Here is a 23,881-nt window from a genome sequence, read left to right as displayed (position 1 = left end):
TTAGTGTGGAGATTTGATGAAGTGTTTACTTAAGGGGGCAGTTCATTAAGAATTTGTTGGACTTGAACACATCCAAGTTGTAGTCAGGTGGGAAGCAGGCAGACGGAACAGAGTTCCACAGGCATGCAGTTCTAAGAAAGAAGCTTTGTTCATGGAATCCACGTTTTGATTTAGGCACAGATAAAGAGTGGGGTAAATTTTTCACAGTGGATTCAGCTAGACGGGTGTTTTTCGTGAAAGATTGGCGAGGGGGGACCAAAGATTGGAGTTCAGACGAGCACCTGCCATGGAAATAACGATAAAACAAAGACAGGCTCGCAACGTCTCTTCTGTGGGAGAGAGGTTGCAGGGTAGAGAAAAGAGCATCCCCCACCAAGCCACAAAGTCTATTTTGTACTCTGTCAAGGCAGGATAGGCTGTTTTTAGCAGCTCCTGCCCAAATATGGCAACAGTATTCCATCCTTGGACGTACTTGGCTTTTATATAGATAGAGAATTGCATCAGTAGTGAGATATTTTCTGGAACGGTAGAAGGATCCCACCATCTTTCCAGTGACCTTGGAAACAGACCTGATGTACGTGTTCCATTTCAGATTAGGAGTAAAGGTCAAACCCAGAAGCTTGTCAAAACACGGGGCCTCTCCCAGACGAGAGCCATCCATTTCAATTGATGTCAGATGGGGATCAGAGCGTTGATGATGTAAGGATAGGAGTTTGGTTTTAGATGCATTAAAGGTAACCAGCCACGTCTTCCCCCACTGAACCACGCGCTCGAGATCAGAGGAGAGAGAATCAGAGAGAACTTTGTCATTTACAGCCTTTGATGTGTTGCCGTAGATGGTCATGTCATCAGCATAGATGTCAACGAATGATTTAAGTATGTGTTTAGGGAGGTCATTGATGTAAATCAGGAAGAGAGTTGGGCCCAGGATTGACCCCTGAGGGACTCCAGCATTAATACTGCAGGCCTATGATTTTTGTCCATCGACCACTACTCTTATGAGCCTATCGGAGAGAAATGATTTAATGATTGAGAAAACATTTCCAGTTATACCGTAGCTGGAAATCTTGTGAAGTAGACCCTTATGCCATGCCTTCAACAAGATTGCCCTAGAAAGGAAGCCTTTGTCAAGAGATTCACTAATCCTGTGAGATATAACCGTCAGCACATCTGCGGTAGATCTTGCAGAGCGGAAACCATATTGTGTGTCACTAAGAAGGTTGTTTCTGCTGAGGTGGTTGACTATTTCTCTATTTAATATGGATTCCAGAATAATTAGCCGAAAAACACGCAAACGCCAGGTTTCTGAAAGCTTTCTCTTCTGCACATTAATTCAAATGGAAGGTTCGCTCCCCACTCCAGGGTTAATCTCAAGAAAGATGAGGAAATAAAATAAAATAAAAACAATGATAAAAACAAGTCAGAGGAAGATATTTTATATCGAAAGACTCAGTTTTAATAACAGCAATGACATTAATAATAATTCTGATTTCGTTTATGAATGGCTCTCTGGAAAGGGATGGGATTCATTTCCAGAGGATTTCCCTTAATCCCGGCTTCAAACCAGGAGCTTAATAGATCAACGGTTTTCCCAAGGATGTTGGTGGTACCTATAATTGCAGAGGTTTGAAGGCCGCCTAAAACATCGGGGATTTGTAGTTTTTTCAATTGTCCTTCCAGACGATTTTATACTACTCCTAGTGTACCAACTACGACCGGGATTATTTGTGTTTTAACCCCATGTTTATGCCTTATCTCCAAGGCCAATGGAGCATAATTGCTCCACTTCTCATTCTCCTTCTCTCTCACATTCCTGTGCCAGGGTACTGAGAAGTCTACAATCTGCCAGTTTTTTGAGACCTTGTCAATGAGGACCAAATCCGGACGATTATGTTCCAATTGCTTGGTCGTTATGACACTTTTGTCCCACCATACCTCTACCTTGATATCCTCACTTGTTCTTACTTTATCAGGCACTTCCTCAAACCATTGTCCAGCACAATTCACCCCAACCTTCTTACAGACCTTCTAATATATCCAGAGTCCCATGCGATTGTGTCTTTTGCGGTACTCTCTCTGGGCCAGTCCACTACACCCTGCTGCAAGGTGCGCAATTGACTCTGAGGTCTTACCACAAATCCGGCATTCTGCAGCAACTTCCTCTCCTAGAACCACTTTTTTGAACAATCGTGTTCCTAATGCCTGCTCGTGTGCTGCACAAACAAAAGCTTCAGTACTCTTAGCCAGATACACAGCTCTAAGCCATTGCCATGATCTTTCATCAGCCACTTCTGCTATATCCTGGAAGAACCTTCCATGCATTTTCTTCCTAGCCAGTTCCTCTTCCCTTTCTCTATTCATACGTTTCACATAATCAGCCTTTGTCTCACATACCTCCACTTCATTGGCCACAACCTTAAGCATACACTCCTCACTTCTAACCACATGCTCCTTCAATGACATCTCCTCGGTTCAAACACAATCTTTTACACTTTTCAATCCTCTCTCACAATCTTTCCTCTTTTGATACAACCTTGCTACGCTACTTTGAATGTGAAATATACCAAGCATTGCTAAAACTTTTCTTGTTTTGATATCCATGGCATGCGAATCCTTGTCAGAACATTCTAAAATTCCCGTCCTGTATCTCAAAACACTGACTGCTCATGCATTCACTGCTTTCATTAGGTTTCCTCCATACAGTTTCGACTTTGCAATTAGTTTCACTCTTCTAAGATACTCCTTCCTGACTTTTTCTTTCATTTCTCTGTTCATGATGCCTACACCCTCCAGCAATCCCAAATACTTATATCCTGTATCTTCTATTTCTTTCACGATTTCTCCATTTGGCAGCACTATTCCATTCGAATGAACCTTTACTCCTCTTTTCATCACCAGCACTGCACATTTACTAATCCCAAACTCCATCCCAATGTCTTTGAGTATGTCCCCACAAGTTCTACCAGTCTCTCCATTTCCTTTTCATTTCTACCGAATATTTTCAAATCATCCATAAACAGTAGATGGTTGAGGCGTTTGTCACCAGATCCAAAGTTATACCCCAGTTTTTCTCTCTTCAAGAGGATGCTCAGTGGCATCATTATCATTGCATAAAGAAGTGGCAATAACGAATCTCCTTGAAATATCCCACGTTTAATGCCAACCTGCCCCATCTCCTCTCTCTTTGCTGTCAGCACCGTTTTCCATTGAGCCATACTTGTCTCTAAAAGCCCTACCACATTCTCAGCAACCTTCATCATCAATAGTGTTTCACGTATACATGAATGAGGAACCATGTCATCAGATTTCCTGTAATCGATCCATGCTACGCTCAGATTACTCTTCTTCTTCTTCACATTCTGCATTATTGCTTTATCAATTAGTAGTTGCTCTTTAGTACCTCTTGAGCCTTTCCGGCACCCCTTTTGTTCGTCAGGAAAAACACCATTACTCTCTAGATGTTCATAAATTTTCTCCGCAAATATTCCAGTCAACAGTTTCCACATCAATGGCAAACATGTAATTGGTCTATAATTATTGGCATCTGTTCCTTTTGCAGGATCTTTCCTAATCAGTGCTGTTCTTCCCTTCACAAGCAAGTCAGGGACATCTCCCGACTCTACAACCCTTTGCAGAGCAGCAGCTATAGGTGGATAAAGGCATGGAAACTGTTTAAACCAGAAGCCCATCACTCCATCTGGACCAGGTGCCTTCCAGTTTGTCATCCTTCGTATGCCAGCCTTAACGTCATCGATGGTTATCTCAACTTTCTTTATCTGCTGCATTTCTGATAGCCTTTCTCTGACCCCTCCCAACCGGCTAGCCTTCTCATTATATCGCCCTTCGACAGACCAAATCCCACTCCAGAACTTCCTTGCATCTTTTGCATTTGGAGTGTTGTTATTTCCCGCCTGTTTACTACCATTTAATTCTTTATACAGCTGAAACTGATTATTCCGGAAAAGGTTGTTCTGCCGAAATGCAACACTTTTTCCAACAAAGTTCTGAATTTTCATACCACCAGTGTGGACCTTCTCTTTCAACATTGTTAGAACGTTCATCGTTCCCTTTTCCAGCAACCTATACCTTCTTTCAAGCTCGTCCTTGGCTTTCTGTCCTAGTTTAACTCCTTTTCTTATTTCTTCGATTCTACCAATGTCTTACCGCCACCGTTTAATACTTTCTTAAAGCCGCCTCTGCCAGTGTGGCCTTCTATCCTTCATTTCTCCCTTTTTCTTCTGTAATAAGCCAAGACGATTCGCAATAACGTATGACGCTGCATACAGAAGACTGTTAAGTTCCGTAATCGATATGTTCTTTTTTATGATGTTGTGAATTGCTCCTTGAATTATTTTTACCTCGCTTTTCACCTTCCGCCTATCACTACTCTTCATACTTTGAATCTCTATGATATCGTCTCTAAGAAGAACCTCTCTTAACTTCTGAAGTACTTCTTTTTCTACAGAAGTCAAAGTTCGAACTTCATCACCACTTCTCCATACATCTGCTCCTTTCACTGGCTCCATTGTCTCAGAGTCAATGATCTCATCTGCCTTAGATCCTTCAAACTCTTTCTCATTACTTCTCCTAACCATAGGAGTCCATACCTCCTCAGTTGTCCGCCTCCGATCATCGCTTACATTTCCCTTCTGCACTTCCCCTCCCTCAGTTCTTTCATCAGAGCTAGTTTCATCAATTTTACTTTCGTTATTCATTTCATTCCTAACCATCCATTCAATCTCTTCTCTTGCAATCACTGATGATGATAATAATAATAATAATAATAATAATAATAAGAATAAGAAGAAGAAGAAGAAGAAGAAGAAAAAAAAGAAGAAGAAGAAGAAGAAGAGGAAGAAAAAGAATCAAAGGAAGAAGAAGAAGAAGAAGATGCAGTGAAAGAAGAAGATCGATGAACATCACATAAAACCAAGAAAACTGAAAATATTAATTTTAAACAAAAACATATTTGTTTATTTTTCATAATATTGCATTGTAATTTGGCTTATAAACGTATTTCACGCTAAAATATTTAAACAACGCTCACATCACGGAAAACACAACTCTGACTTTCTATCACGCGCACCAAGTATATTCTTACAGCATTTGAAAATAATTCTACAGGGGAACAACATGCGCACTCTTTACTAATTTTTTCTTCAATTTATCATCATGGCGAGGAAATAAAAAGAAAAATGTATAAAATGCTGAAGATGGCGTCTATCCCCGAAATATTAATTTCAAACAAATAAATATTTGTTTATATTGCGTTATAATTCAGCTTATAAACGTATTTCATGCGTATTTTCCTTTTATATATATATATATATATATATATATATATATATATATATATATATATATATATATATATATATATATATATATAAACTATGATAAAGTCTATCCCTACTAAATAATTCATTTTTAACTTTTTAAGACAATGCAAGATAAATGATTAAGATTCCAAAGGTTCCAAGGAGAGTTGTTTTATCTGTAAGGAGAAATTGAGTACATATATTCATTTCGGCTACAAGTGTGCATATTAAAGTGTATGTAAATGAAATAGAAATATAGTGGCGTGTGTATTGTGTGTATGTTTAGTGTGTCTGTTTTTGCCAGTAAGAGAGTGTATTATGAACTGTATACATGCGTTCGTTAGACTGTGTGTATATGCGGTCGCTGTGTGGTAGTCCGTGTGTGTCTCTTGTTACGTTGTAACATTATTATTTGTTTCTACGAGTTTTCTCTTGCATAAGTATAATTTTGTGCTAAAATACGTTACGTGTATAAAATAGTTAAAACAAGAATGAATTTTTTCTGACTTGAAAGAAATTTCCCATAATGCAATTGAAATAAAAGGATAACTTGGTTTGTCATATTTGCATTTTATTTGTTTTTGTTTTTGTGAATGATTATTTCCTCACAAACGCATTTTATCAACTTCAGAATTTAAAAAAAATATTGCAAAAAAAAAAAAACGGTGTATTTTTTTATAATCTTTTATTTTGTTAAAATTTCTTAAAGTTTTAATAATTTCTAAGAATTCATCTTGATTCATAAAATGGTTTAAAGTGACTAAAATGGAAATTTAAAAGCAGAACTGAAAATCAAATCTAATTTAAAATGTAGATTATCTCGTTTAATATGCATACCATCTTGTATAATTAATAGAATCGATTAAAAACAAAAATTATCAACACATCTTTTTAACTTGTGAGATACAGCCATGCATGTCAATATTAATCTTTGTCGATCAGCCGGTCTAATAGATTTCTAAAGAAATTTTCAAATCCACCATCATTTTCATGATCACATGCACTTCTAGTTCCCCAGAAGAATAATTAACCATATTCTAGCAACATCTGCATTTTTTTTCAGAGATATTTATAGTCAATCAATAACATTAAAGTGCCCTTCAAATATTCCATCTTTTGTCTGATATATTGGCAACACTAATATAGCAGTTTTCAGTATGAATCAAAAATATTTTAGTAGTCCTTATAACCAACCCACCTTTACAAATAGCATAAATGGAGGCTTTTTCCTATAAAGACAAGTAAATCTTTGACTGTAATATTTTATGTAAAAAATCAAAAATCATTTTCATGATCACATGACACTTGACGGTTGGAATCTTTTGGACTACACTGTGCATGAAACGTAGTTTAAGAAAAAGTTAAATAGACAGTTTCATGTCCCTAAAAGTCTACATAGTTTGAGCACTATCCAAGGTAAAAAAGAACCACCTGATCCTATAATGAGGGCGGGTTATACATTATATAAAAAATGCCTTCACCCATTAGTGCCCATAATTTTTTTTTTGATGGCCAGAAGAATAATCAAGTATATTTCAGCAACATCTGTATTTTTTTTTCAGAGATATCTATAGTAAGCCATAGAAATTGGATTGTATTTCACATCCACTGTCTGGTGTATATTGGCGACCTTGGTGTCTAATTCTGCCCTCGTGGGGAGGTACGTAAATAGTAACACTGATAGTTAGCCATAAATATTGGATTGTATTTAACATCCACTGTCTGGTGTATATTGGCGACCTTGGTGTCTAATTCTGCCCTCGTTGGAAGGTACGTAAATAGTAACACTGATAGTTAGCCATAAATATTGGATTGTATTTAACATCCACTGTCCGGTGTATATTGGCGACCTTGGTGTCCAATTCTGCCCTCGTAGGGAGGTACGTAAATAGGAACACTGATAGTTAGCATAAATATTGGATTGTCTTTCACATCCACTGTCTGGTGTATATTGGCGACCTTGGTGTCCAATTCTGCCCTCGTGGGGAGGTACGTAAATAGGAACACTGATAGTCAGCCATAAAAATTGGATTGTCTTTCACACCCACTGTCTGGTGTATATTGGCGACCTTGGTGTCTAATTCTGCCCTCGTAGGGAGGTACGTAAATAGGAACACTGATAGTTAGCCATAAATATTGGATTGTCTTTCACATCCACTGTCTGGTGTATATTGGTGACCTTGGTGTCTAATTCTGCCCTCGTAGGGAGGTACGTAAATAGGAACACTGATAGTTAGCCATAAAAATTGGATTGTATTTCACATCCACTGTCTGGTGTATATTGGCGACCTTGGTGTCTAATTCTGCCCTCGTGGGGAGGCACGTAAATAAGAACACTGATAGTTAGCCATAAAAATGGGATTGTATTTTACACCCACTGACCGGTGTATATTGACGACCTTGGTGTCTTATTCTGCCCTCGTGGGGAGGTACGTAAATAGGAACACTGATAGTTAGCCATAAAAATTGGATTGTCTTTCACATCCACTGTCCGGTATCTGTTAGCAACATTGATGTCTCGGTTTTCAGTATACTGTGAAAATATAGAGTTGAAAGATACAATCAGTTTTATCTTTTATTTAATCAAATAATTTTTGGGAAATAATCCTTATAACCAATCCACATTTTATATATAAAAGGTGCGAGGGTTATTTGAAGATATTTTTAGTATGTTAATAGGCTTTTTTTTTGTTTTTAAAAATTGAGTCTATTAGTGTACAGAGGATAATTAACAATATTTCAACAGCATCTGTATTATTCATAAAGATTGGATTGATTTTCAAATATTACACCCACTATCAGACATATATTGGCAACACTGATATATTAATTTCAGTTCGCTTTTAAAATCTAGTGTGGAACGATACAATCAGTTTCATCTATTAGGTTGAGAAGAAAGTTCTTGTGGAATTTTAATTTTGATTTCAAATGATGTATTTTCAAATAAGTTTTCGTTATAATACATTTACCTTACATAATACTTGCACTTCAGCTCGGCGTTGCCCGTGTGTTTGGAGGTGTATGTTGAGCAAAAAAAAAAAAAAAGCGGTCAATTCTTTTAACTTTGACCCCAATATTGCCACCTTAACATTTACTGTTTTGGGCTCAAATCAAGTTATTAAGTTAGATCCATGTCCAAGTAACCGACATCTAAAATTTCAAGTGTTTAGACCCAAAATTAGCGGAGGAGTTTTGTAGAGTTCTCAAAGGCCAAATCGTTGTACTTTGACCCCTTAAGAGCCAAATTTCTGGTTGAAAACAAAGATTTTCCCAAATCTCAGTAGCCTGTATATCAAATTTCGAGTCTGTAGACTTAAAATTGACAGAGTTATTGCGTAGGGAAATGTACACAGACACACACACAGACACGTTCACTTTTATAGAAACTAGCATTTCATCCTGGCGTTGCTCGGGTGTTTGGAGGTGTATGTTGAGCAAAAAACAAAAAAGCGGTCAATTTTTTAAAAATTTAACCCCTATTATGACCCCTTAACATTTATTTTTTGGGGCTTAAATCAAGTTATTATGTTAGATCCATGTCTAAGGAACCTATATCTAAATTTTCGAGTGTTTAGACCCAAAATTGTCGGAGGAGTTTCGTAGAGTTCTCAAAGGTCAAATCGTTGCAATTTGACCCCGTAAGAGCCAAATTTCTGGCCGAAAACGATCACATCAATTTTCCCAAATCTCAGTACCCTGTATCTCAAATTTCGAATCTGTAGACTTAAAATTGACAGAGTTATTGCGTAGGGAAATGAACCCCCCCCCACACACAGACAAACAGACACACGGACACACAGACGTTCACTTTTATAGATATATAGATAGATAGAATAGATATAGGAATATACAGATAAAATAGTGATTCTTTTTTGTATTATTTGAATTCTTCGTACTACTGTCCAGGGTTTTATTTTCATAACGCTTCAGTCGAGGTGACCTTTTTTCGGCTGTTTAGATATGTTTCTCAATTTTTTAGATGAGCATTGACTATTGGCATTATAAGATTGACAAGAAGGTTTGTGTGGAATCTTGAATTTAAAGGATGTATTTTTAAATACGTTTTTGTTATAATACCTTTACGTTATATGCCATTTTTAAAAACGTTTTTCGCCATATCTAATCGTTTTAATTACAGTCGTTTTAAAATAATTATGTCTTTCTTTTCAGAGCGTGGAATACAAGATGGAGAAAAAGCAAATTCACACAATTTTCTTATTTCGATTCAAGCTATGCCAAAAAGCTGTTGAAACAGCTCGCGATATTAACGAAGTGTTTGTTCCAGGAACCACTACTGGACGCACAGCACAATGATGGTTTAAGAAATTTCATAGCGGCGACGAGAGTCTTGAAGATTATGAGCGTAGTGGTCGGCCATCGGATGTTGACAATAATCAATTTGGAGCTTAAATCGAAGCCAATTAACACACAATCTTTTGAGAACCTGTTTCTGAGTTAGATGTAAGTATACAATTTCCAACCACTTGTGAGAGATTGGAAAGACAAAAAAAAAAACTTGATAAAAAGGTGCCTCACAAATTGAATGACGACCAAAAGAAACGCCGTTATGAAGTGTCATCTTCCCTTCTTTTACGCAATAAGAACGACCTGTTTCTCGACCGGGTTATGACTTGTGATGAAAAATGGATTCTTTAAGACAACCGGCAACACTAAGCTCAGTGGTTAGGGTTAGGGTTAGGGTTAGGATATTTTAAAGAGCTGTTAGAGAGGCATATTATACGGGTACAACTTTCCATTTGGGAATTCAAATATTTCATATTTCAATTAAATTTTATTTATATAGTCATTAGACACTGATTAAGCAAGGTTGTTGAAGTTTCAGGGGTTTTTTAAGCCTTAAATTTAAGACATTTTCCACAATCAGAATCATGGAATAGATTTTGATCAAAATTGATATGAAAATTCTAGACGTAAAGTTTAGTATCATATTAGACACCGATGAAGCTCCACCACACTTCTCAAAGCCAGAGTTGCACTAAAAGAAGGTCATACTGACTGTTTGGTGGTCTGCAAACGGTCTCACCCATTACAGTTTTTTGAATGCAGATGGAACCATTACGGCAAAGTACTAATAACAAATGGATGAAATGCATCAGAAACTTCGACAACAACACCCAGCATCATAAACAATTCTCCTACACGACAATGCCTGACTGCACGTTGCAAAGCCAACCCTACAGAGAGTGAATGAATTCGGCTACGAAATTCTGCCCCATCTCTCCAGACTTCTCACCTACCAACTACTACTTTTTCAAGCATCTCAACAACACTTTGCGTGAGAAATGCTTAAAAAACATAAGAAATATCAAAAACGTCTTCAGCGTATTAATCGTCACCAGAACGCAAGATTTTTACGTTACTGACATAAATAAACTCGTTTTGTGTTGGAAAAAGTGTGTTGATTCTAATGGTGCTCATTTCGATCAATACATTTTTGTTTGACTGCTTTGTTGAACTGAATTTAGAAGTTAAAAACTACAAGAACTTTCTCATCAACCTGAATTATTCAATCAAAATATTTTAGTAGTCCTAATTGCCAACCCACATTTTTATATTAATATTATAGTATAAATGAATGCTTCAACTATCCTATAAAGTCAAGTAAAAATGAAACAAATTTTATTATAAAATAATATTGTAGAACAAAATATTTTTATGCTAAAATATTTAAGGAAAAACGCGGGCACTAATCAATTTATGAATACAATTACAAGACAATATATTTATTCTTATCATCTAAATCTTTTCAGTAAAAAGATATTATCGTCTGTTTGTAAAAATATTTTTTGTGAATGTATAAATCTGTTCTCCATATATAAATTCTTTATAAAATGTATATACGTATATAATACATATATTATAAAATTAATATATATATATATATATATATATATATATATATATATATATATATATATATATTTAAAATAATATACAAAAATTTGAATAACATAAATTTTAAAATTGTCTGGTTGATATATATATATATATATATATATATATATATATATATATATATATATATACTGGCAAAAACCAAAATCAACCAGAAGGAAAAACTTGATATTTGTATTTTTTCAGATATTAAAATTGTTTCGACGTCAACCAGACAATTTTAAAATTTATGTTATTTAAAAATTTTTGTATATTATTTAAAAAATTTTTCTCTCTCTCTCTCTCTCTCTCTCTCTCTCTTTCTCTCTCTCTCTCTCTCTCTCTCTCTATATATATATATATATATATACAAATTTTCTATATTTTTAAATGAAACTAGAATAAAAATCAAAATAATAATATAAATACATAAAAATATAAATAAGTAACACTGAGATGATAAATAGTATAATAAATTCGTCTGAACTCTATAAAAAATATAGTAGTATTGTAAATAATAAACACTTTTTTCTTGATCAATGACGATCACTACTGGTAAGGAGAACATTATTAATAATACACATAGGTTAGTAAAAAAATAATTTGGAGCGATAAGTAGATCTAATATCCCGGATTTTCCTTGTTTTTTTTTCAGGGAGGTGGTGTGTGATCAATACTGTTGGGGAGCCATAAAATAAAATACTCTTTTGCTTTTACCCCCACCCCAAAAATTGTTTTTCATGGTAAACAGCTAATAATCCCCGCAATAATAATAAGTCTAGTGCAAATTCTTGGAAGCAAACTAATACAGTGATTGCAAAGGATTAATTGACTTACAAGCAAATGAGTTTTCTAATGAACAACTTGGGGCTAAAAGTTAAATTTTTTTTTGAAAATTTATTTTTTCGTATAGTTTTAAACATTGAAAATATTCTAAGACTATATATTTATAGCCAGATCTATGTCACCTATCTCAGAGAAAGAAGCTCTGGGGTAAAATCTCATGTTATCGGTTGTACTATCGGATATCTTGCCTCAGCATATCAACAAGTTATAATTGTAAAAGCTAAGAGATTATCACTAGAATTGTACCCACATTTGTCACTATAATCCAGTGATTGTCTCTCTTTAGTGTAGTTTGCAATTCAAATCAGTCCTGGAAAAGAGTGCCGAGATAACATGTTGGCGATTGACAGTCGTCTCAATCTATTTATCTAAAGTTAGATGGAGTTTATATATTTGTGTATACAAGATTCATTTCTAAAGTAATTAACCGATTATTATGAATTTTTGTAAAGGTAGGCAATGTGGGCTATATTCAGTTTAATTTCGTTTATGCAAGTGAGGTAAACAAAAATGGGATTGAAGCCCTTTATGAAAATTAAAATACCTTTTGTGGATCAATTAACACATTTCTGTTTCTTTAGAGTATTTAAAAAAAGATTTAGGGAGCATAATATGGACACAACCTAACATATATTAAAGTGTTACAGATTTACATTGGATTTGACCCATAGTCATTAGACACTAGTAAGCAAGATTCTATGAATTTCAGTTGCTTTCTTAAGATCCCTTAAGCTTAAGCCTTAAATTTTAAACATTTTTCACGATTGTGATTTCCTTTCTGTTTTGACAAGATGCTTCTTTAAGAGGTTGGAGGTTATATTGGGTGAAACGTCGTGAGAATAATAGCCAAGATGAGGTCAGAAGGAAGCATCAATATCAGAAATTTGCCAGATTTTCTATTCAATATTTTTGTTTTGTAAGTTTTCTGTGCTTCAGTGTGTGTGTGGGAAGTGAACGCAGTTTTCAATACATTCAATAACACAGAAGACTGCAGCAGTATTTAGATGCGCGCGCATGCGTGTCAAATAACGGGATTTTCTACAAAACGTTAGAGCAAAGAGAAAATGAAAAATTCCAGCAAGCATTACCAGACGTGTTTCACTACCGATTTTGAACTAGAGGAGGGCTGCTTCCTCAATTGGACCTTGTAATGAATTCTATCAGGGATATGTAATAAATGGCTAATAAAGCAGAAATTTAAGACAAAATTGGATAGGTTCTGTTGTGTAAATTTCTATCCCCATTAAAATATGTGTAAATAAAGTAGGCATACAATGACGATTGTAGTGTGTATGTATATTTAGTTTACGTGTTTGTGCCAGCGTGAGAGTGTATGTATGAAATGGATAGATGCGTTCGTTAGACAGTGTGTATATGCTGTCGCTATATGCTCTACTCCATGTGTGTATTTTGTTGCGTTCCAACATTATTATTTGTTTTTAATAGTTATGTCTTGTATATGTATAATTTTGTGCTAAAATAGGTTACTTGCATAAAACAGTTAAAACAAAAACAAATTTTTATAACATGCAAGAAATTTCCCATAATGCAATTGAAATAAAAGGATTACTTAGTTTGTAGTATCTGCATTTTATCGATTTTTAACGATTATTTCCTCAGAAACGCATTTTTACAAATTCAGAATATTAAAAAAAAATGTGTATTTGCAACAACGGTGTAAATTTATTATAATCTGTTTTTTTTTGTTGTTTTTTTAAAAGTTTTTCTAAGGATTCATCTTGATTCATGAAACGGTTTACAGCGGCTAAAGTGGAAGTTTAAAAACAAAACTGAAATGCAAAGCTAATTTAAAATGTAGATTACTTTGTTTAATATACATGACATAGTGTATTAGATTAGTGTTAGGTATTGCACCAGTCAGAAAATCTAAAAACATAAACTATGAATTTTTTTTCTTTTTTCTTAATGGCGCGCACAAAAAAGAAAAACAGAGTTTTTTCTTTCTTTTTTTGCGAAAATAAAAGAAAAAATTTAGGACAGCTACTACTTTCCCATTTGAGCTATGGGTTGAAGGTTATTGTATATGTATAATGTGTATTGGAAAAGGAAAATAAAAACCCTGAAAGCATTGTTAAACTCCATATGCTTTTCTGCTGTCATTTTAAATAACATAAGCACATAAGCAACTGATTTTTATTAAGAAGAATAAGACGAGTGCAACAAAAAGAAAGAGAAACGCAGAGACATCACTATCCACTGAGCAAGAAAACCAGCCATCAGCTGTGTAGTATAAGACGCCGTTCAGAGATATTTTCCAAAGAGTTCGTCGCTCATAGTGCTACAAGAGGATATCAGACTTCAAACTGATATATTCACCAAACTGAAATGAAGATGCTTGCTTCTAAGGTATTGTTAACTCACAACAGAGAAGAACTAAACAAAAATTCAATCAAATAAACCTGATGTATGTGGTGACCTCTGCATTGAGACAGAATCACAAGTTAAAAAGAAGAGTAGAATGGCAGGGGGAAAGAATCAAATGATGTTGAACTGATCTTTCAAGTGGAAATGAACAGAGACGTCTACGTCTCAATCGATAGCATCACTTGAGAAATAAAATTCTGATTCGCAAAAGTTCCAATAAAAAAAAATGATCTCCTTATCTTAGCCAACCAAATTTGTAAAGAATTTGAATTTGGAGAATCGGATGTCAATATGGCAAAAGATGAAGATGGAGAAACTGAAGAATTTTCTTGGATTCTCTAAAGGGAGGAATCGGAAAGAAAGGCTGCTAGATATGCTAAGATTCATCGCAAAATACAGTCTTCAAAATTCGGTACCAAAGCTGATAATATTACTGAGAGTTTGCATCATTTGGATTATTCGGACTACTGTTCTTATCTTAAGTGTCATTTTCACAAATTATTTTTTTCACTAAGCTATGTGTATTATTAAAAATGTTCTCCTTACTTTTTGTAATCAATCTAAGTAATGCTTAGATACGTCTGCCCTCTAATTCTAAAAGATCGTCTTCTTAATCAACATCTGATGCCTAAACACTTCCTACTGCACCCTGCTTGTTTTTTGTTTTTACAGGTATGCTCTGGAATAAAAGTGTTCATAGATGTTGTTTGCAACCAGGCCATTGAAGAGCTTATAAGTGGTGATGAGGAGGCAGTAGACGGATTTGTACTTATAACAACTATACTGGTGTGGCATTTTCACATCTAACCAGTCCGGTAAAGCAATATAATGACTATGGAGTGCTATCAGTTGCTTAAGCCAGAAATTAGGTAAGTTGCCTGTGCCAGACTTTTTGTAATTCTGGAATCTATTCAGCATTTGTTTTATCATTCTGGCTGTTATTACTGGCCCTGGCATTTCTGGATTGCTTTTATTGCTTTTAGCCACGTCTTGATTGTATGTACCCTCATTCTCAAACAGAGGCCTTCAGTAATCCTCCGGCTCTTGCTTTTCTGGTAGCGTTTCTATCATGATAGCATCCCTTATCAAATTTTGGTAAGAACAGTCGTGCATTTTCTTGAAACAGTCTATTTGTTTTGTTTTTGCCAAATTCTTGCTCTTTTTTTTTTTTAATGTTTTTGGCAAGCACTGGGATCCTGCCCTCAAGTTTTTCAGCTTCCCTAATTTTTCAGATGATCCAGTTCATGACCGACAAGAAACTGCTCCCTATAAACGATTCAGTTAGTTTTAGAGCTTCCATTTCCAATAGAATCTTGTTCTGTGCCTCTCTTGCTTTTGGAATTAGAGGACTGTTTTTTTTTTCTGACAATGTTGTCTCGCAGCATATAAGATCTGGCTCAGCTCTATGTTGTGTGGGACAAGTCCTTCTTTATATTTCTGCCCTTGTAGTGATTATAGTTTGGACTTTTGGAAGCTGAAGTCTTTCCTCCAGCCCCATCTTCTGGACCTTTTCAATGACCCTACTAAACTATTCCTCCAAGATCGATACTTCTCATCTGGTTCCGGCAATTCCTGAAGTAGTGGTAATGGTTCAGGTGTTGGCAGTAGTCGCCTCGTTGCTAGAACCAATGTCCACTGAGAGACTGTTTTGAGGTTTTACATTGCTAGCTGCTGGTGGATAGAGAGACTTGTAGGAGAGTCCTTGCATCATTGAAGACACTAACTTCGACTAGGGTTTCTTCTTTCTCCTTATTGTCGCTATGTCAGGTTTGCATGTGTATGTGTACTAGCATGCTTGTTTTTCTGGTGAGAGAATGTACGTATGAACTATGTTCGTTTGTATATATTCTGTATATATTTGCATGTGTCTCTAATTATGTGTGACTGCTTTCTGAGAGCCTTTCAGGGCTGCAAAGGACCTAAGTAGAATGTGCCGTATGTTGCGTCTCTGGAACAATAAAAAAGAGAAAGAAAGCTGTGTGTTTGGGTTTTTATAGTTCGCACAAATTTTTGGAAATGAATATTTCTTGAGCTGAGATTGGCTGAAAGAAACTGCTGATCTAAGCTTTTGCCAACTCGATAGTTGATACATAAAAACAATATCTGCTTCTGCTTATTCCAACAGCGTGAGATATCACACTTGTATTAATACAGATATAAAAAAAGTTGAATTCACCTGCAGCATATGATAAATGTTATCATATTTACCCTGCATCGAATATGAACCTGTACTGAATGACAACTTATCTCTATTTTAATATTAAACCAAATTTTGAACAAAAGAATTATATTGCATAAATAAACATGATGATTATTTTTTCAATTTGATTTTAAAAAAATCTTACCTTATCTGCTGCGCACTGTGATTTGAGATTTTGGGGAACTGGGATTAAGCTCCAGTTACCTCCCTTATCGAACGAGATAAATGTTCGCCTTCCACTTTCTTTTAACTCTAAGTCTTTTGGTTCTTGATTAGCCAAGTAAACTCCGGGTAATCCTTTCACCTGAAAATTAATTACATACCATAATTATTATAATGAAATATACTCAATAAATCAATAAATCTATTTGTGCAAGTCACACACACACACACACACACACACACACACACACACACACACACACACACACACACACATATATATATATATATATATATATATATATATATATATATATATATATATATATATGTAAAATTGATGATTAAAAATAAAATTTAACAAATTACAAAGTATTATTATAATGAAAAATGAAAAATCCTTAACACATAGATTTTATTTTGGTTAAGGATTTTTCATTATTATAATTCTTTGTTTGAATTTTTGGTGGATCAATAAATATTGTAATTTATTCGATTTTAATTTTAATTATCAATTTTTCCTATTTTTTGATTGCTTTATTTAGTATATTGAGCTTTTTATTATCTTAATAGGTTCCAATTTAAGATATTTATCTTTGTAATTCTCTCTCTCCCTCTCTCTCTCTCGTTCTCTCTCTCTCCCTCTCTCTCTCTCTCTCTCTCTCTCTCTATATATATATATATATATATATATATATATATATATTAACCCACACACACACGCATACACACATGCAACACACAACCCTCGCCCTAAAACACACACGCATGCACGCACTGATGCACATGCATCAAAAAAGAAAAAATCATAAAAATATTCACCAAATAGGCTTAACACCTCCCACCTACCAAATGGACTTAACTCTAACCGACTGAACTCTTGGCCTGCTCCACTGGAGACACCAAGTCTCATATTGTCATTTCCCTCAGAAGCATAATAGGTGCTAGCAGAAATAAATGTTTTCCAAAAGGAAATTTCATAAACTTTTAACTTAAAAACTTCTATATACAAACATCTGAAGAGAGCTAAACAAGGCTCGAAATGTGTTAGAAAAATATTAAAAAATATTTAAAAATATTAAAAAATGATAAAAAAACCTACAATTAAATACAAATTTTAAATATACACTTTTTTCTCTCGTTGGAACCACACAACTATCACTTATATATATATATATATATATATATATATATATATATATATATATATATATATATATATATATATATATATATGTGTGTGTATATATATATATATTAAGTAATGTGATTGATAATTTAAAATTTAAAAACCAAATTATAATTAAATTAAAATATATATACATACATATATATATATATATATATATATATATATATATATATATATATAGTGTATCACAAAAGTGAGTACACTCATATATATAGTCTATCACAAAAGTGAGTACACTCCTCACATTTCTTCAAATATTTAAGTATATCTTTTCATAGGACAACACTGAAAAATGACTTTTTGACACAATGAAAAGTAATCTGTATGCAGCATATATAACAGCGTTAATTTATTTTCCCCTCAAAATAACTCAAAATATAGCTATTGAAAGCTTAATCTCTGGCAACAAAAGTAAGTATACCCCCTTATGAAAAGTTGTCAATATTAACAAACAACACGTCAACTCTCAATATTTTGTGTGGCCACCATCATTATCCAAAACTGCCTTTACTCTCCTGAGCATGGAGTTTACCAGAGCTTCACATGTTGCCATTGGAATGCTCTTCCAATTTTCAATTACGACATCACGGAGCTGGCGGATATTTGAGATTTTGTGCACCTCCACCTTCTGCTGGAGGATGTCCCAAAGATGTTCTATTGGGTTCAAATTTGGAGACATGCTTGGCCAGTCCATCACCTTTACCATCAGCCTCTTCAGTAAAACACTGGTTGTCTTGGATGTGTGTTTTAGGTCATTGTCATGCTGGAACATTGCTCTGTGACCCAGTTTCTGGAGGGAGGGGATCATGTTCTGCTGCAGTATGTGACAGTACATGTTGGAGTTCGTTTCCCTCAGTGAAATGTAACTCTCCAATACCTGCAGCATTCATGCAGCCCCAGACCATGACATTCCACCACCATGCTTGACTGTTAGCATGATACACTTATCTTTGTACTCCTCACCTGGTCGCCGCCACACATGCTTATGGCCATCAGAACCAAACAAATTAAATTTCGTCTCATCAGACCACAGGACATGGTTCCAGTAATCTATGGGCTTTGTTGACATGTCTTCAGCAAACTGTTTGTGAGCTTTCTTGTGTATTACCTTCAGAAGAGGCTTCCTCCTGGGGTGACAGCCATGCATACCAATTTGATGTAGTGTGTGGCATATGGTTTGAACACTAACAGGCTGAGCCCCAACCTCTTTAATCTCTGCAGCAATGCTAACAGCACTCCTACGTCAATCTTTCAAAGAAAGAATTTGGATGTGACGCTAAGCATGTGTGCTCAGCTTCTTTGGATGACCTATCCAAGACCTGTTCTGAGTGGAGTTTGCTCTTTTAAAATGCTGGATAATCTTAGCCACTGTGCTGCAGCTCAATTCCAAGGCGTTAGCAATCTTCTTGTAGCCTTCGCCATCTTTATGTAGTGCAAAAATACGTTTTTTAAGATTCTCAGACAGGTCTTTGCCATGTGGTGCCATGTTTGAATACACCTGCTTCCTATGAACATGTGGCATAGTTACATTAAATGAGTCGCATGACATTTTGGAGGGGAAAAAAAAGCAGTACTCAATTTAGAAATTTAGGGATTTAGTTTTTTTAGGATTGTACTCACTTTTTAGGGGTGTAGTTTGTTAGGGGTGTATTCACTTTTGTTGCCAGGCATTTAGATTTTAATGGCTATATTTTGAGGGGGAAATAAATTAACTCTGTTATATATGCTGCAGACAGTCTACAGACTCGAAATTTGATATGAAGGGTACTGAGATTTGGGAAAATTGATGTGATCGGTTTTCGGCCAGAAATTTGGTTGTTAAGGGGTCAAAATTCAACGATTTGACCTTTGAGAACTCTACCAAACTCCTCCGACAATTTTGGGTTAAAACACTTGAAATTTTATATATAGGTTCCTTGGACATTGATCTAACTTAATAACTTAATTTGAGCCCAAAACAATAAATGTTAAGGAGTCATAATAGGGGTCAAAGTTTAAATAAATTTGACCTCTGCGGCCTCTACCATATTACTCAGACAATTTCTGGTCTAAACATTTGAAATTTTACATAAAGGGTATTCAGAGATAGGACAAGCTTTTTAATTGGTTTGGGTCAAAAATTTTTAGTTACCAATATATAAATGTATGTATGTATGTATGTATGTATGTATGTATGTATGTTTGCATACCTGCCTAAAACTTTCGACAGAGGCGACGAATTTTTACAAAATCAGTATCGTTTTAAAGTTCGACCTTTCAGACGACAAATATCGAAAAATTGGCTAAAAACATTAATTTCTTCACCCTTCAACTGGGCACTTTTCTACAGGGGGGGGGCGCGTTTTTTCTCTCCTTTCGATTTCTAGCCTTAATTTAAACCTACGTCAATTTCGGTTTGGCGGTGGTCGTAATAGCAAAGACGTTAGGGTTTTTCCCCTGTTCTTTTCCTCCTTCGCGGTACAGGTCCAAGCCTGCCTTCCTACTAGCATTTTTTTTTTTTTGCTCAACATACACCTCCAAACACCCGGGCAACGCCGGGCTGAAATGCTAGTATATCTATAAAACTGAAAATGTCTGTGTGTATGTGTGTGTGTGTGTACACTTCCCTAACAAATACCTCTGTCAATTTTCAGTGTACAGACTCGCGATTTGACATAAGAGGTAGTGAGATTTGGGAAAATCTTTTTAACCAGTTTTCCTACAGAAATTTGGCTGTCAAGAGGTCAAAGTTCAATGATTTGACCTTTGAGAACTCTACCAAACTCCTCCACCAATTTTGGGTCTAAACACTTAAAATTTTAGATGTAGGTTACTTGGACATGGATCAGACTTTTTAATTTGATTTGAACCAAAAACAATAAATGTGAGAGGTCATGATTGGGGTCAAAGTTTAAAAAAATTGACCTCTGCGGTCTCTACCAAATTACTCAGACAATTTCTGGTGTAAACATTTGAAATTTTACACAAAGTGCATTCAGACATAGGACAAGCTTCTTAATCGTTTTTTTTTACTGAAAATTTGGCTTCCAAGGGGTCAAAGTTCAAAATATTTTACTTTTGTGGTCTCTAGCAAACTATTAATTTTGGGTCTAAACATTTGAAATTTTACATAAAGGGTATTCAGGCATGTGGCAAGCTTTTTAATCAGTTTTTGGGCGAAATTTTGGCTGCCAAGAGGTCAAAGTTTACAAAGTTCATCTTTGCAGACTCTACCAAACTCCTCCGTCAATTTTAGGTCTAAGCACTTTAAATTTTAGATGTAGGTTACTTGGCCATAGGTCAAACATTTTAATTTAATTTTAGCCCAAAACAATAAATGTTAAGGGCTTAAAATTGGGGTCAAATTTTATATATATATATATATATATATATATATATATATATATATATATATATATATATAATTCCAGGTTAATATTTTTCAGAGATGAAACAACAAATGTATTTAACCACATTCATACAAGACTGTCCAATGCCCAGATAGGGCAAGATATACTTTTTATTTGTTTTACATAAACATGTATATGTTGCTACATATGACTGATATAGTATTTACTAATGGTAGGATCTTCATACATTTTAATGTTAACCTAGTATACAACAGAGGTTGTTAGACATTTGTGTTTGAGAGGTCATTCAGACTTATTAATACAACTACATGTTTTAGTTATTTTTTCTTTGATTACATTCAACATCTTCTTTTAGAATTTTATTAGCTTAATTTAATAGTATTTTTATTAAAAATTTTGGGAAGAATATTGCTAGGGAGGAAATGTAACTTAATAAGATTTAGAAATTTTTTTCCTCTAGATTTATCCATTTGGTTAAAAGGGGATGTAAACCAAATACTTTTTCTTTTACGTTTTTTTTTATCTGTTCCTGCATAATGTAGATTTAATATAATCCAGTTGAGCTTTTTAATATGACTAATTGTTTTAATTTTCTTCATAATAACTTTTTTTAATTTTATCACATTTACGGCCATCAGAATTTTTGACTACCACATCCCTATAAAGGCCAATTGTACTGGAACGACATGTAGAAAACTCGTTACAGCAAGCCAACTGACTTCAAAAACAAAGGAACTCTGAAGATATAGTCATTTTAGTATCAACAGGTATATTCAAGAAGAAAGTAAAAACTGAAAAGGAAGAAGAGAGAGAAAAATAAACGATTAGGAAACGTGTGGAAGAGGAAAATAATGTCACAATTCCGACAAAGATAAAAAATGTCAACAAAATTCGAAAATAGGGCCAAATAAATGTTCTTAATACGAAATAGTCCTAAATGTTTCAATATAAGTTTAACATACCGTTTGTTTCTGCCGATGCAACGGGATTACTTCACATTTGAGTATCTTGATTCCACACGGTCACTAAAGGGGCTACTGTTTACTTGTCCGGTGTTCAACTAAAATATTCCCTTTCTAGGAGAAAGAATCAAAGGGAGATAAGTCTGAGGGTGCAAAGTCGTTTTTCTTTTCTGCCTAGCAAGATGTAAGGGGCTTAACTCTTAAGTCACAATTATCATTTTATTTTATCTGAACTGTTAAATGGAAACAGAACAACAATAGATTGCACTTCTCTATCTCTAGTGAGATTATATAGAATAAATAGGCCAACTAAATCAGTCATTTCAGTTGATCAAGAAAGCCAATAGAAACACCAAATGGTCCAGCTTGATTTTTTGGCTCGATGTTCATTTCTGCTAATTAATACAGTATTTCTACATTTTTTAGTAATATGTGTTTCATCATTGGAAATACGATTCTTGAAATCATGAGATGCTATTCATAGCTACAAAAACAATCCTCTTTTGGCAACTATAATCGCATTTTACATTAAAACTAAGATAGTGTTGCAGAAAGGAAGACAGAGATTATTTCATCACTGAGACGAAAGAGGTTTTATTTTTATTTTTTTAAAAGGAGTCACCACTTATCAAGGCCCGGGAGCCACGCAAGGATAAGTGTATAAATGAGTGTACATTGGTCAAGGGGAATGTGTCGTAATCATTTTTAGTAGTGGAAACTTGGTAAATTGGTACTGTGAATTAAGAGCCAGATTTATAAGCAGTATCCTTAGTGGGGAGTTGTGTGGTGAGATGTTTGTTAAAAATATAGACTGGAACAAATATATATGTATTTATATGTGGATGAATAGATATCAATGTAGTTTTGTTAGTCATTTTCATTTCAACGATAAACTTTCTGATGATAAGCAAGTAGAAATTGAAAACTATATTCCTTTGCATGGCACATAAGAACTGAGAATGTGCAAATGTTAGAGATAGTTACTGTTATTGAAATGTTGAGCCTAATCAGTATCAGATGGGAGAATAATTTGGGAATACCAGGCGCTGTATGTAGGGGGACGTCGACACCTCCCTGCAAGAGTTGCAAAAACGTCATCTCCCCTAACATTTTCTAACATTGTCATCTCCCCTAACGAGGATATAGATGTGACTGGTGACTGCTTCTAAATTTAATACTTCCATGGAACTCCCACCTTTGGAGGAAGCCGATTAAAACCGTATTAGGGTTAGTGCCACAGTTTCATTCATTTTTCAAAACAAGACACATTGCAACTGTGATGCAAAGATCTACTGTGAATTAGGGACCATATTTGTAAGGGGCATACCGAACAGGGAGTTGTACAGCAGACGTTTGTTAAAAAATATTGACCGAAACAGATATATAGGTGGATAAATAGATATAACTGCTTGACCAGCAGTGTTGTTAACCATTTTATTTCAGCCACAAATATTTTATATTTTAACTAGGTCGAAATTTAAAATTATATTTCTTTCCATGGTGCATAAGAAGTTTATGAGAATGTGCAAGCATCGTTTTTATTGTTAATTTGATTCTCCCTTTATGCAAAA

At 34.7% G+C, this 23,881-nt stretch overlaps 1 protein-coding gene across 2 annotated transcripts in view; it reads right to left on the bottom strand.

Moving 5' to 3' along the window:
- LOC145245901 (VPS10 domain-containing receptor SorCS3-like) overlaps positions 1-23,881 on the bottom strand; it is a 1,435,182-nt gene that overhangs the window by 278,180 nt on the left and 1,133,121 nt on the right. For both annotated transcript variants that reach the window (XM_080107637.1, XM_080107638.1), the window contains exon 10: positions 16,790-16,948. In XM_080107637.1, the coding sequence (XP_079963763.1) occupies positions 16,790-16,948 (159 nt within the window). The remainder of the gene's footprint in view (positions 1-16,789; positions 16,949-23,881) is intronic.

The sequence above is a fragment of the Euprymna scolopes genome, chromosome 23 (assembly GCF_053919585.1).
Source record: "Euprymna scolopes isolate OS-2025 chromosome 23, ASM5391958v1, whole genome shotgun sequence".
Taxonomy (NCBI): domain Eukaryota; kingdom Metazoa; phylum Mollusca; class Cephalopoda; order Sepiida; family Sepiolidae; genus Euprymna; species Euprymna scolopes.
The sequence above is the reverse complement of the archived record's forward strand: the minus strand, read 5'-3'. Positions and strand labels throughout refer to the sequence as shown.